The following is a 12961-nucleotide window of genomic DNA, read 5'->3' as shown; positions in this document are numbered from 1 at the left end:
ATTTATTACCTTTTAGTTTGCATTTTGTTTTGTATTTGTGTTTTTTTTTCTTTTTTAGGGATTTGGACAGGGGCTTGTGTTTTCTGATGTGAAGAAAGTTCTTTGAAAAAATAACATTCCTGTGTTATTCATTCTTGGTTACTCTTTCACTGTGGGATGTATGTTATTTATGCATGATATTTTCTACATTCTTGGTTATGTTTCAGTTGTTGTTTTCTCTTATTTTCTAATTTCAAACAAACAGTGGCATGTTTGTCATCTATATATGTGACTCTTTCGCGGAGTATATATTATATAAACAATTATTGTCTCAATGTGTTCATTTCCTTTACTGTCATAAGAGCTAAGACATACAGAGTTGGTCAAACAATTTGTATTTGCTGCAGTTAGAGTATGGTCACATGGATAAATGTTGAACTTTGAATGAAGTCCTTGAATATAGAGCTGCGTAGGCTATGAAGTAAACAGTGATCAAACACAAGCGCCATTCAGTTTCCCATGAAATAATCTGTTGCAAGGCATGAGAATTTTTTTTTTCTCTGTGGAGAATTGAGTCAAAAAAATGAAAGAGAAATTCAGAAAGAAGCTCCTTAGAATGAAAACATGTCAATTACCTATAGGGAATTTTGGCTTTACAAAGTGATTTTCAAATATAATATGAATGTTCTGTGAAATAGACCAAGACAAAAAGCTGACATTTCTGAACATTGATAATTGCAATATGACCGTCTCTTTTCTCTGGTAAGGTGAATTATTTCTGGGTGTAGTACTTGTTGGGAAAACCTTCCATTCCACAGTGGCTTGTTTTATCCAAGTGTGTCTGTGATGAATGTGTTATAAAGATATAAGGGAATGAAACTTGGTATTGAGCGTGATAAAACAAAGGTTGCGCAGATCAAGTTTACCAATATAAAGACATTTTGTCCACTTTTTCTTTGCATGCAAGTTCCCATCCCTAATCCTAGAATTGTTTTGTCTGTGTGTCTTTGAATCTGTTGTGGTAAAATTTTAGTTGAGAAGAGTCAAGAGAGGTCACACCCAAGCAAACAAGGTTTGTTGGTTTGTAGTAGGAAGAAGCCCACCTGTCCACCCAGTCCCTCCAATCCCCCTTTCACTCACCTCTTCTTCCCAACCAACCATATCCACTCTCTTTGCCTTACCCACCCCTTCCCCTCCTCGTCCCCTAACCTTCCTTTTGTCTTCTCCTCCCATCTCTTTTCTTTCTTTTTCCTATCCTCCTCCTCCTCCTCTTCTTTCCCTTTGCCCCTTCTCCTTCCCCATCCTCTCTCTTTGCCGTCCCCTCCCAGTCCCAATCTCCTTCACTCTCTTCTCCCGTCTCTCCTACCCCACCCGTCCCTTGTACCCCTACCCCTCCACTTTCCCAAATTATCCCTCTCCTCCCTCCCTCCCTCCCTCCCCCCCCCCCCCCCCCCCCCGACCAGCCATTGCCTGGACAGGGCTACAGGATCCTTTGTTGTAACTCTGCATGGCTACCACCGACAAGTATACCAACCAGGCTTACAATCCAAGGCCTGTATAATTGTATACTATGAAGAATTTTGCCCCCCCCATTCTTCCCCTCCCCTTCTCTCCCCTTCCCCTCCCCTCTTCCTTCCCCTCACCCTACCCCTCCCCTCCCCCCCCCCCCACCATTTGCTAAGACAGGACTACAATAGCTTTTGTGCCCACCCCAGCATGGCTACCTGTGATGAGTAAACCAACTAGGCTTGAAATCCCAAGGCTTGTTTACTGTGTATGCGTGTTTGATTGTGATGTTCTTAAAAAAAAAATAAAAAAAATCCAGTGGATGTGCATGTATTTAACAGCTGATTTGTAACACTGAAATCCAAAATGGCAGCAATGATCAGACTCATGAATGTTGAATCAGAATGGTATGATGTGAGTGCCCATAACTCCAGACTGGTTCTCTAGTTCAAATTGCTTTCTGTCGTGCACAGCTCCTCCAGTAAACCTGGACACATCGGCACCAGCGAATGCTCACTTGCACGCATGTCTGACCTGTTCAAACCCTTTGTTAGAAGGGATTCAAGGAGATTGACATTATTATTATTGTTATTATTATTTGCCCTTTTGGGTTTTCTTTTCAAAATGAATTGATATTTATTTTTTTCTTTGCAGGTGATTGTAGGTGATGCATGTGAATAAATCAGCAGCGGATTTGTTTCTTTGTTTCTTTGTTTGTTTGTTTGTTTTTCAAGTGCCTAAGATGCTGCTTAGTCCTCTTGTGGGACAACAGCCAGCAGATTTTCGTGTTGTTTCAATGTGTTCTTTTGAGGCATTGATATCTTTTTGATGCATCTAATACAGTAATTCCCTTCACTTACAATTATGTATGCTCTGTGCTGTTATATTTCATCTTGTAGTGTGTATGCATCCTCTATAAAGGAAGAAAATTAGACTAGCTGTTGAGAATCTGAGCATTTCAAGAATAGGATCTTTTTTTTCTTCTTCAATAACATCTATATAATTTTTGAGAGTTCAGCTCTTTTCCTGTTCTCATTTTTGTAGCATACATTTCATCATACAGATGTATCATCCAAGTAATTCTATATCATGTCAAGTTTGTTGTTATGGCATATGAATAGTTAGAAGTTACAATTATACAGTGTTATTCACTCTCTCTGACATATCCACACCGTGTTTAGGGTATAAGCTAAAGAGATGGAGGAAATTTGGTAATTACTTTTTATGTGTAACGTGACTGGTGGAAGAACTTAGTAATGATTGTTGTATCAAAACCAACAAAACCAACCGAAAAAAAAAAAATGTAGAGGCCAGCATCTTTGGACATCCCTGACGGAACGTATGTCGGCATAACAGAATCACCGAGTCAAGAAAGTGTCTACGTAAACAGTTCCATCACAACAAATCCCCACGACACCATGTCGCGTCGCCGGAAACTCGGCAAGATTGTGAGTCTTTTTTTTTTCAGTTTTTTGTTTTTGTTTTGCTATTAAAAAAAAAAAAAAAAAAACACCAATTGGCCTCAGACATTCAATGAGAGCACAAGCCTACATTTTGAAATGCATAATCTCATGTAGGCACAAAAACCAAAAAATGCCACGCGCACTTTTAAAACCTTGAAAAAAAAATTCATCAGAAGCCCTCTATTGACAGGTAAAGTGAGTGCATTTCACTCAAGTTTTCAAAGAGTTTTGGAGTCACATTCTGTAGAAGTATACTGTATGTGACATGTTGAGAAAAACTAGTTTTTTACTTGATGAAATTTATTGTATGAAAAATGTGATTATTCATTATTTACAGTCTTTTATGTCCTCATTCACCTTGCTGTCTGTAAGAATGCACAGACTTCAGGCTAATGCTTTGCAACCATTTTGTTTATTTAGGACTGGTGTAACAAATTCAAATCTGAAGCTATTGCTTTGCAGCTGTTTTGTTTATTTGAGACTGGTCTAACTCAAAGTACATGCACATTTAGGCATGCTTGCCTGCACTCAAAGCAGTTTCTGTGGATGGACACATATTGTAACCAAATCTTAAGTGGGACTCTAATTCCGCCATGTTACTTGTCTAAGGTACAGACCCTTATTTATCTCTATTGGTGTTTCTGGGGGAAAAACGACAGAAACAGGAAACAAAATAATGCATTAAAGGAGACCTCCGGATGATTTTCAGATTTTTACATTTGAACAACTATAAATTAGGTATACTAAGGACAGAGTTTAAGAATTTGTGATAATTGGGGTGAAGAATAAGAATATTTTCAAAATTTAGAACAAATTGCAATGAACAAGGATGATGACATGGCAGAGTCAACGGAAGAATGCATGAGTTGGGGCTCAAGGAAGCAGAACAAAAGAAGAAGGCATGCATTGATTATACACAGGTGAACTCGCAAGCAAGCGGTATTGCAATGGAATTACACTGCTACATTTCTGAAATATGTGAACCTCCTATGTCATCATCCTTGTTCAGTGTAATTTGTTTAAGGTTTTTCAAAGTATTGTTTCTCTGCTCAAGAACCACAATAAATTCCACAAATCTATACATGGAGTTATCGATTTATGTACTACATGATGTGAAATTATGAAAATCGTCTGGAATGTCCCTTTAACAAGATTCAAACAGGATTGATTGTCCAAATGAGCAGCTTTGATGGGTGTTGGAGATATAACATGTGGGAACAAAAAGTGCTTCTAGTTTGTTCAACTCATTTTATTCACAGATTGATTCATGGAGAATGAAGCAGACAAGATTTTATCATTAATACTGCATATTATGTTTATGCAATATTTCATTTTTAAAGAACACTTATGGCTTGTTGCAAGTTCTCTCATGCAAGCAAACTATCATATATTTGTATATTATGCATATAATTCAATGTTTTAATTTCTCCTCAGGTAACAGGTTGGAAATACTACAGTTTAGGATGTATTCACTCTCTCCTGTTCTTTTTGCTTTTTCCTCATATGCTTCTAATGTGCTTTATGTGCCAAATAATACTTCACATTCAGCAGCAGTAACTGATGTAGTTTTATTTTGCAAGATTGATTTGCATGATGAAAATGCATTTGCTTTGCTGGGTTGGATTTTCTTGTACATTGCCTTCTCAGTTTGATAACAGCGGATCATTTTATAAGCCTTTCAATTTGCTTATTCCTTTGCAGTTGGGTTTCTTAAACCCATTTATTTATTCATTTTTTTACTTCCTATGTGACAGAGTAACCACTGTATTCTCACTGACTTTCCCTGTGTGGCATTTTACTCACTTCAAATCTTGGATTGTAAATGGCGGGGCATATCGGGCACTGTACTGATTAGAATTACTCTAATGTGGACTCAAATCTGGCAACAAACTTCTGTTTGGGCCATATACAGTATTTCATGAGGTTTTTATTTTCCGTGAATTTTGCTAGTTGGGTGCACATCGCAAATCTAATAACACATGAAAAATATCAACTCTGATCTTGACATGAAAGGGACGTGCACGCTTACATTTCTTGGTTCATTACCGTACTCGCGGATCGCAGATTTAACCACTGGTGAAATTGTAGAAAAGTCCCAATTCGTGAAAAACTAGATTCACTGAATATGCGGCATATACAGTAATCCCCCTTTGATACGTAATCACTAAGTATGGCAAAGTAGAACTGGCTCTATTAACAAACAACAAGGTGGATTTTAGCAATGTCCATTCTCATGAGGAAAAAAAAAGTATTTGTGAAAAAGGAAATGTAGATCTTTTTTTTCTTAACAGAAACATGGTGATAATAAAGTAGTCAGTGGAAAAGTGCTGGATTTAACCTTTGATACCAGCTCCTGGCCTGGAATAAGAGATTAGTGTTCTTTAAAAGGGTTCTTCCCAAGAATGAAAGTGAGTTTGAATGAAACACATTTTCATCTGATGAATGATTTTAGTGATTTTTTTTTTCTCTCCTTATTCTGAAGATTGTACTTTTTTCTTTACTTTTTTAAAAACTAAGCTCTGACTACTTTTTTTAACTGTTGTTACTAAAACTCCCTTCTTCAATAGAGTAACTGCTTCGGTAATCGCAGACATTGAGCACCAGAGTAAATGATATTTTGCCCAGGGAGTGATACCTACATGTTTGCCTCAATTGATTTGGCCTGCTCATTTGAGTATTCATAAGCTCTCTTGAAGTGGTTATTCTTTTTCCCTAGAGTAGGTTGATATGGGGGAAGTCATTAGCACCAGACCAAATTTTCCTCGATCTGATAAATGCTTTTGGCCTTTTGCTTGAACGCACTTAAACTTGCTCAATAGCCTGGAGCTACTTCAAGTCATTAGACCAGTGCTTACAAATGAACAGACAGACGAACAAACACACACCAACCAAAATGGGTCAAAGTGGTTACTCAAATGACCAAATAAAGAGAGAGAGAGAGAGAGAGAAAGGAACCATATGTCACTGTGTGGATATAATCATAAAATGTAATTACAAATATTAGCACAGAGGTTTTCATCACATGGATATTGTGCACCTGGCCATTTATTTGCTTTGCAAACACACATTAATCACAAATTTCACAGCCCCAAAGCCACAAATGATTTGAAATGATGATGGATTCATGTAGTTTTGTGGGTTTTTTTTTTTTTAGAACTCAAACACAGCGAGTCATATCTTTGCAGTCATACCAGATAAATGCTTGTTATTCCATGAAATCATTCTTTTTTCACCATGCCAAGTATCAAAAAAAGTTTGTAAAACCCAAATCATGAAAAAAAAAAAATAGATATTGCTCTATTTCACAAAAATTTAGTCAAAATATGGAAAATCCGCTTGTACGTTCGCTGCTAAGACATACAATCAAACCTGCCTTAGCGGCCACCTGTATATAGTGGCCACCTGTTGTATGCGGTCAGTATACAAACAATTGCCCCTGTGAGATAAGCCATGTTAATGGCCCCATCACATCAATTGCAGCCATATATCTGTAATGGCCACTTTTTTTCGTCTCCTTTGGGTGGCCGCCATAGACAGGTTTGACTGTACTAAAATGAATATTCAATATGAGTGATTTGCAAATAAAGGGCACAGCAAAGATTTCTGACCTTCTTTTTTTTTTTGTTTATGAAAGTATGTATGGTCTTTTTGCATTGGTTGGGATACATTCTTTTATTATATTGCATGTCAATATTACACAAATGTATTCTCTTATATAAAAAGATTCGGTACTAATCTTTCCTTCAGGAAAAGAAAAAGTTTATTCGTGCTCTCTTTCTGAGTGGCCAGAATTTCCAAAATCTAAGTCATTCTTGATTTTGTGGACCAGCAAATATTAAGCAAAGTCACAAATGCTGGGCGATTCATATACAAAAAGCACATTTAGGCATTGAAGCGATTTTGCCATTTTCTTATGTCATGTCCATTCTTATTTGATTTACAAGAAAAACGAGAAGCTTGTTTTTGCCAAGACTTCCGTAAATGGTTTTGCTATAGGGCTACTATATTGTGGTGCATGATTATGAGGAAATATAGCATATTCACACAATTTTATATCAACCGTAAAGTGAAAATGTTCGCCCACTCGAGTCAAACATCTTTTAAGATGCTATCACATAGTATTCATTTCACAAAGCTACCATTCATCTAAAAACAAAGAAGAAAATATTATAAGCAGATACTTTAAAAGTGGAAATTTATGTGTTGAAATTTTTGCACATTTCAGGCAAACCAGAAACTAGCGCAAAAATAAAAGCACGCAAATGTTTTTGATTGCTATATGTTCCAGTAGTTGATGTCTTGATTCTGCGGAATTAAAAACACGCGGAAGTCTTCTTTCCCGGCCGAGCGCGAAAAATAAGTTGCGCGAAAATATCCACTTGTACAGTATCAGGCATATTCTAGGACATAATTTTATTCTATATGATTGTGTATAGATTCTACATTTATGTTTCATATACAGTCTAGGATACAATCTTGGATATATTCCTGTATGTTGAGGCTTCCAGAGAATTGAAAGACCCCACTCTTTACTCCTCTCTGTCACTGAGAATGAAACCAAAAAATGTAACTTTTGTTTAACCCTCCAGAGACCAACACTTTGATTTACCATTTACATCCTGACTATCATTTTGTCGGCAATGATAGTCGGAGAATTAACAAGACTGAGACTTCTCTTTCTCTCTCTCTCTCTCCCATGTGACTATGCATTTTGTTTCCATCCGCCACGTACATCAATTATCATCCAAAAATCATGAACTTTGTGTCTGTAATCACCTGAGTACATCTACCATTGACACACTTCACACTGTTCTTTCTTTTTCACCTCCGAACAGCTGTTTAAGATGTCTTCGGGGGTTTGTATTCATGATTATCTCATCCAAACCAAAGATGCACACGCAATGTATCGGTGCAGTGCAGTCTCGCACAAATTGCACAGTGATACTAAAAGTGATGTTGGATTAAACTGTGCACGCATCTCTGTAATATGTGGTTCCATGAAATTGTGAGAGGAAACGGAAGGACACTCACATATATAAAAAAATAATAATAATTTGTGCCGTTGACCGTTAGTGCACTTGACTAACATAAGCACACACGTCTCAAATGTGCATCAAGTTCAAGTAATCTAACATGGTACTTAAATGTCTGATGAACACAGATTATATTGTCTTAACCCTTCATGTGCCGAGTAAGTTTTCAACTGGTGCCAAGACGCAAACCATTCAGTGCCACATGGATTTGAAGACAGAGTTAAATTCTATTAGGAAGCAGTACTCGGTATTTCAACTTCGTCAAAACATGTCTTTTTTACAGGCGAGGAAGTAAAACTGGACTGCTTTGGGAAGATGTAAACAATAGAATCAGTCATCCTTATTATAACAATCCATGAAGATGAATTGTTTAGGCAGTATAGACAATGACTGTGCCAGTTGCAAGAGAAAACGTAAGCATGTGTTTGTGGCAGATTACTTGAAGAGTTTGTTCGCAAAAACCGATAAGTCCAAAATTGTCAAATGGAGATATTTGCGATTAAAGGTCAAGAAAAATAAAGGGAATAATAAGACATTTTTTGCTTCTTTTGACAATAACTTCAGAAATGTACCTTTATATGTAGTGACCAATATATCATTTAAAAGGTATTATTTTGTACTGTATGACAGAGACCGTACTTCAAAATCTTCAAAAATGGACTTATTGGTTTTTGCAAACAAACTCTTCACTTGCTTATGCTAATCTAGTACTCATGTCGTGAGGTGAGTAAACATTCACATGACATATTACAGGTTCAACACCCATGGTTATAATTTATACATGAAGTGTTGATGCTGTAAGGATTCTGCACTCACAGATCAATATAGAGTAAACATTCATGCATGGAGTCTTGAACAAGTAAGATCAAACTTTCATAATGTCAGAAATATTTTGTAGCAATTCTTGGTAGTATAGTTAAGAAGTACAGAAGTGGAGGCTAGCGTTTGTGGACCAGATACACAGCCGCTCACAGCTATTAGAATAAAGTGACTCTCAATGTTTATGTTCACTTTGAATTAAAACACCACAGCAGCCTTTTGTGAGATGTACACAGGTCACCATTCACACTACATGACAGCAGTTTGAGAGTAATAGATATGTGCTGATATTGTCTTATTTTGCTCACAAACTCTTGTTTTCAATTTATTTTGTTTTACCACCCCAATGCAAAATGATAAGTCACTTTCAAAGTCACTGCTCTTTGGGCTAATGCTGAAAACATACTTATAGTTATAATGTGATCTGACTTGTCTTCATGTTACAACGACAGAATAACAGGTTGTAAATGTCGAGAAAAAACACACAAACAAAATGAGCCAATTTGACTGCACCGAGAGATTTTGACTTGTGTTTAGTACTACAAATTTATTTCATTTTATTTATTTATTTTATTTTATCTATTTATTTTTTTTTTTACTTCTGGTGTAATTTTCGAACAGAATTTAATACATTTCTCCCTGAAAATCTTCTATAAAACAAGAAATGTAGTAAAAAATGTGTGTCTTTTGGTGACCAGTGAGATTATGGCAACACCTCAACCTTGTTTGCATATTTGTGATTATGACTGATATCACTGAGAATATTTGACACTTAAGACTAAAAAAAAAAGCTTGTTTGCTTTTTTTTTTACAATCATGATGGCATAATCACTGCTCTGCTTGTTTGATTTTATTTATGTATTCTTTTTATTAAGCTGAACATTGTGTGTCGTCCCATTTAGAAGTAACAGAACAAAAATTACATAGTCATAAAAACTCTAGGAAAACACAGAAAATGAAGATAGTAGAATCATGGAGTCCATATTTTTCAGTGAGTCATTTGTCATTGCAATGCAATTTCAGGTTCGGAATTTAGAAAGCTAACATTTAGTGGTATTTTCAAAGTGAGAACTGTAAAAATAGCTAACAAGGCATTATTATTTGTAAAGATTGGGACCGCAGAGAAAGCTAACATGGGGTCTGATCTGTTTGTCACTGGAGGACTGTGTAAAAGCTAACACAGCAATTCATTATGCTCCAAAATGGGCCCATAGAGTAGCCTTCTTGATCTTGTGGAATGAGCTGCTGAGACGATGATTATCATGGTACATCAAATATTTTGGGCACATGCTGTCACTAATCAGTGGGTATCTCTTTGTCTTCTTTTTTTTTTTGTTAGAGAGAAAATAAGATGTACTGAGCAGAAATCCCAATAGTCTCAAGAAGAAGGTGGCTATGAAGAACATGTGACCCGTTGCCATGCCAACCTGACAAAGTTGTAGAATTGAAAGCAGAAAGGTTTGGAGAAAAATGCTGATTTGGCCTCAAAATGCAAAAAATTAGTAAATAAATAAAGTGATATCGGTAAAAAAAATCACGTGAGAAGGACATTTGATTATTTCCTGTTCAAGTTTCAAGGTCAACAAATGTATTGAAGCTCGTCAAACATTTCCTGCCTTCATTAGGCATGCTGTTTTAATATTTTGTATTGGTGTGTTTATATGCCTCATCTTCTACAAGTTTAACACCATCTAAACTTCAAAGTCAGTTTTTTTGCAAAGCTCTATTTGCCTTGTGGCTGGCTTTCTGACCACTTTTATGGTAGGGTTGTGGAAATTAAATGTGACAAATTGTAATAGAAAGTTTAGAGTCTGAAAATTTTGAAAGTTCTACCTTCAGAGAATCAGTGTTTGGTTACTTGATCAGGCTGTCTTGGTGACTGGTCACATTTCAAGTCCCATGTTTAGTGTTTTGATGATATGTAAAATGGTCATAACTCATCCTTCGTACAATTTAGCCTTGGATCTCAATTTTATGATACTTATTTTGTCGTCTATTTTTTTTTTTCTGGGTTCACTGAGCAAAATGGTCATGAGATACTTGTATCACTGTTATTCAAGCCTTATCTGTGTTATTTCCATTTGTACTTTTGCTTACCAGCATGTAAAAGGGTTTTAATTTCATATTGATTTTATTTTCAATATTTCTTCTTATTCTTCTTCATATCAGTGGTTTTTCCCATTTGCTTGCAAGTATTGTCTTGCAAATTTCACTGTGCAGGCAGCTGTTGGATGATTTCACAAATGTATCTAAAAAATGTCATTTTAAAAGATATTTGTGTTTGAAATGCATGAAATTCAGCACTTAATGATTTGCTTTGATTGCATCCATGAGTGTAGTTTGCATCATTTTTTAATCACATTCACAGAGACAAGATCACAGCTTCTTTTTTTTTTTTCATCTTTGCTCTAAAAACAGAACATCGGCCAGATTGCAAGTCATGAACCACATTGTGAGACTAAATATATTCTCATTTTAAAAAAAAAACCAAAAACGCACATATAGCCAGAACGGCTATAAAGAGATCTATTGGTTTGTACAGTATGACTATTGTTGCAACACTGATCTTTGACCTTTCATACCACGATGTCTCATCGAGTAGAACTATATTATGGCTCATTAGTTTCAGAACAACCGCAAGTCGTGCGCACCGGAGTTGGACGTGACGTATGAGAACACTACCTCACCTAGCGATATTCCGGATCAGGTTTACGATGATATTGACTTGCCCGCTGCTCCTCAAAAGACCCCCCAGCAACGAAAGGTCATGACCCTACCTTCCATGGCTGTGAGTTGTTACCAGCTACACAAGTTCTTGTCGTTTTGTACACTCTCTCCATCTTCTTGCTTTTACACTAACAAAAACGCTTCTCTTTTATCTTTTAAAAGATAACAAAGAAAAACGCACAAAGAAAAATTATTGCAGATCATCCAAAGATTTCACTGCTGAATGTAACACGTGTTGAGAGATTGATGTTAGTTGGTGTGTAATGAGCACATGCAGCCCATTGCTTATTATCAGTTGCTTTATTCTTTTGGCTTTCCAAAAATGATGCTGCAGCTTTTTTAGGGTGAAGGGGAGAAGCAGGGGCAGTTAGCTTCCCCCCCCCCCCTTGAAATTGTCAGAGTAATGTTTGAGAGTGTGACAAGTGTGTCAGAAGGCTTCGTCAAAAATATTTTATTTCTCGTGTTGAGATGTTAAAGAGTAAGAGCAGGGGGAGGGGGTGCAGAGTACTTCTGCCCCCTCCCCACCCCAAATACCATATTTGGCCTTGGTTAGGAGCTGTTCTAATTTTCACTGAGTTGAGCTGCTTCTATTGAAATTAGATATCTTCCCCGTGTTCACATTAGTCCTAGTCGTGACGTGCAGAAAGCCTTGTGTGCTGTGGGACTTTCCCCTCGAAAACCATAATGTGAATGCTCGGGACTTATTGTTGCCATCCACGCGAAGCAAGTCGGGCCCAGGGACTTAATTTCGAGGGGAGAGTAACATTGGGCTGTAATTGATAGCGCCCAGCTGTATTCGTCAAATGTGCACATGCGCAAAGTCTTGTTTCAAGTGGCAGGACTTGCCCCAAGCTCCAATTGCCCCCACAGCATGGGGACAGTGTAAATAGCAGTGTGACCAGTCATTCATAAAAAAGATAGGATCTCTGGTGACTTTGGTGACTGCCCCCGCGATGTGGGTCCAATGTGAGCACGGGATTACTCACGAGCACATTCTATCTAGGGGCTGTTGATGGATGTTCTTATTTTGCACCCATCATGTCTAATCAATTATAGAAGCCTGTCTCTGATGTGTAACATCTAGTGACTGACGCTTTCAGATTCTGGGTTTGTGTTGGGCTTTTTCCATCCCCTTCTCCTGTAATAATATTTCAACATGGTCATATTAGAGGATGTCTAACAAATCTATTGCAGTCTGCTCTTTTCTACTCTGATGAAAGTGATATGTGTGACGAGAGCTGTGTATTTGCTAAACCTTGAGCTCAAAATGGACAATGACATAGTGTGATAAGATGACATGCTGTATGTCCATATGCGCCAGTTGTACTTCCTGTTAAGAAACCAGAGAATCATGGATATCCAAAAGATAACCACTAACTTGATGTATAGTCCCCTAATTGTTCATATGTGATTTTTTTTTTTTTTGTTTTTTCA

General features: G+C 37.0%; 1 protein-coding gene across 1 annotated transcript in view; it reads left to right on the top strand.

Moving 5' to 3' along the window:
• LOC140238567 (uncharacterized) overlaps positions 1-12961 on the top strand; it is a 57033-nt gene that overhangs the window by 31496 nt on the left and 12576 nt on the right. Inside the window, exons 14-15 of the mRNA XM_072318468.1 lie at positions 2793-2933; positions 11424-11588. Of these exons, the coding sequence (XP_072174569.1) occupies positions 2793-2933; positions 11424-11588 (306 nt within the window). The remainder of the gene's footprint in view (positions 1-2792; positions 2934-11423; positions 11589-12961) is intronic.

The sequence above is a fragment of the Diadema setosum genome, chromosome 15 (genome assembly GCF_964275005.1).
Source record: "Diadema setosum chromosome 15, eeDiaSeto1, whole genome shotgun sequence".
Taxonomy (NCBI): Eukaryota; Metazoa; Echinodermata; class Echinoidea; order Diadematoida; family Diadematidae; genus Diadema; species Diadema setosum.
This window is presented reverse-complemented; position numbering and strand designations above follow the sequence as displayed.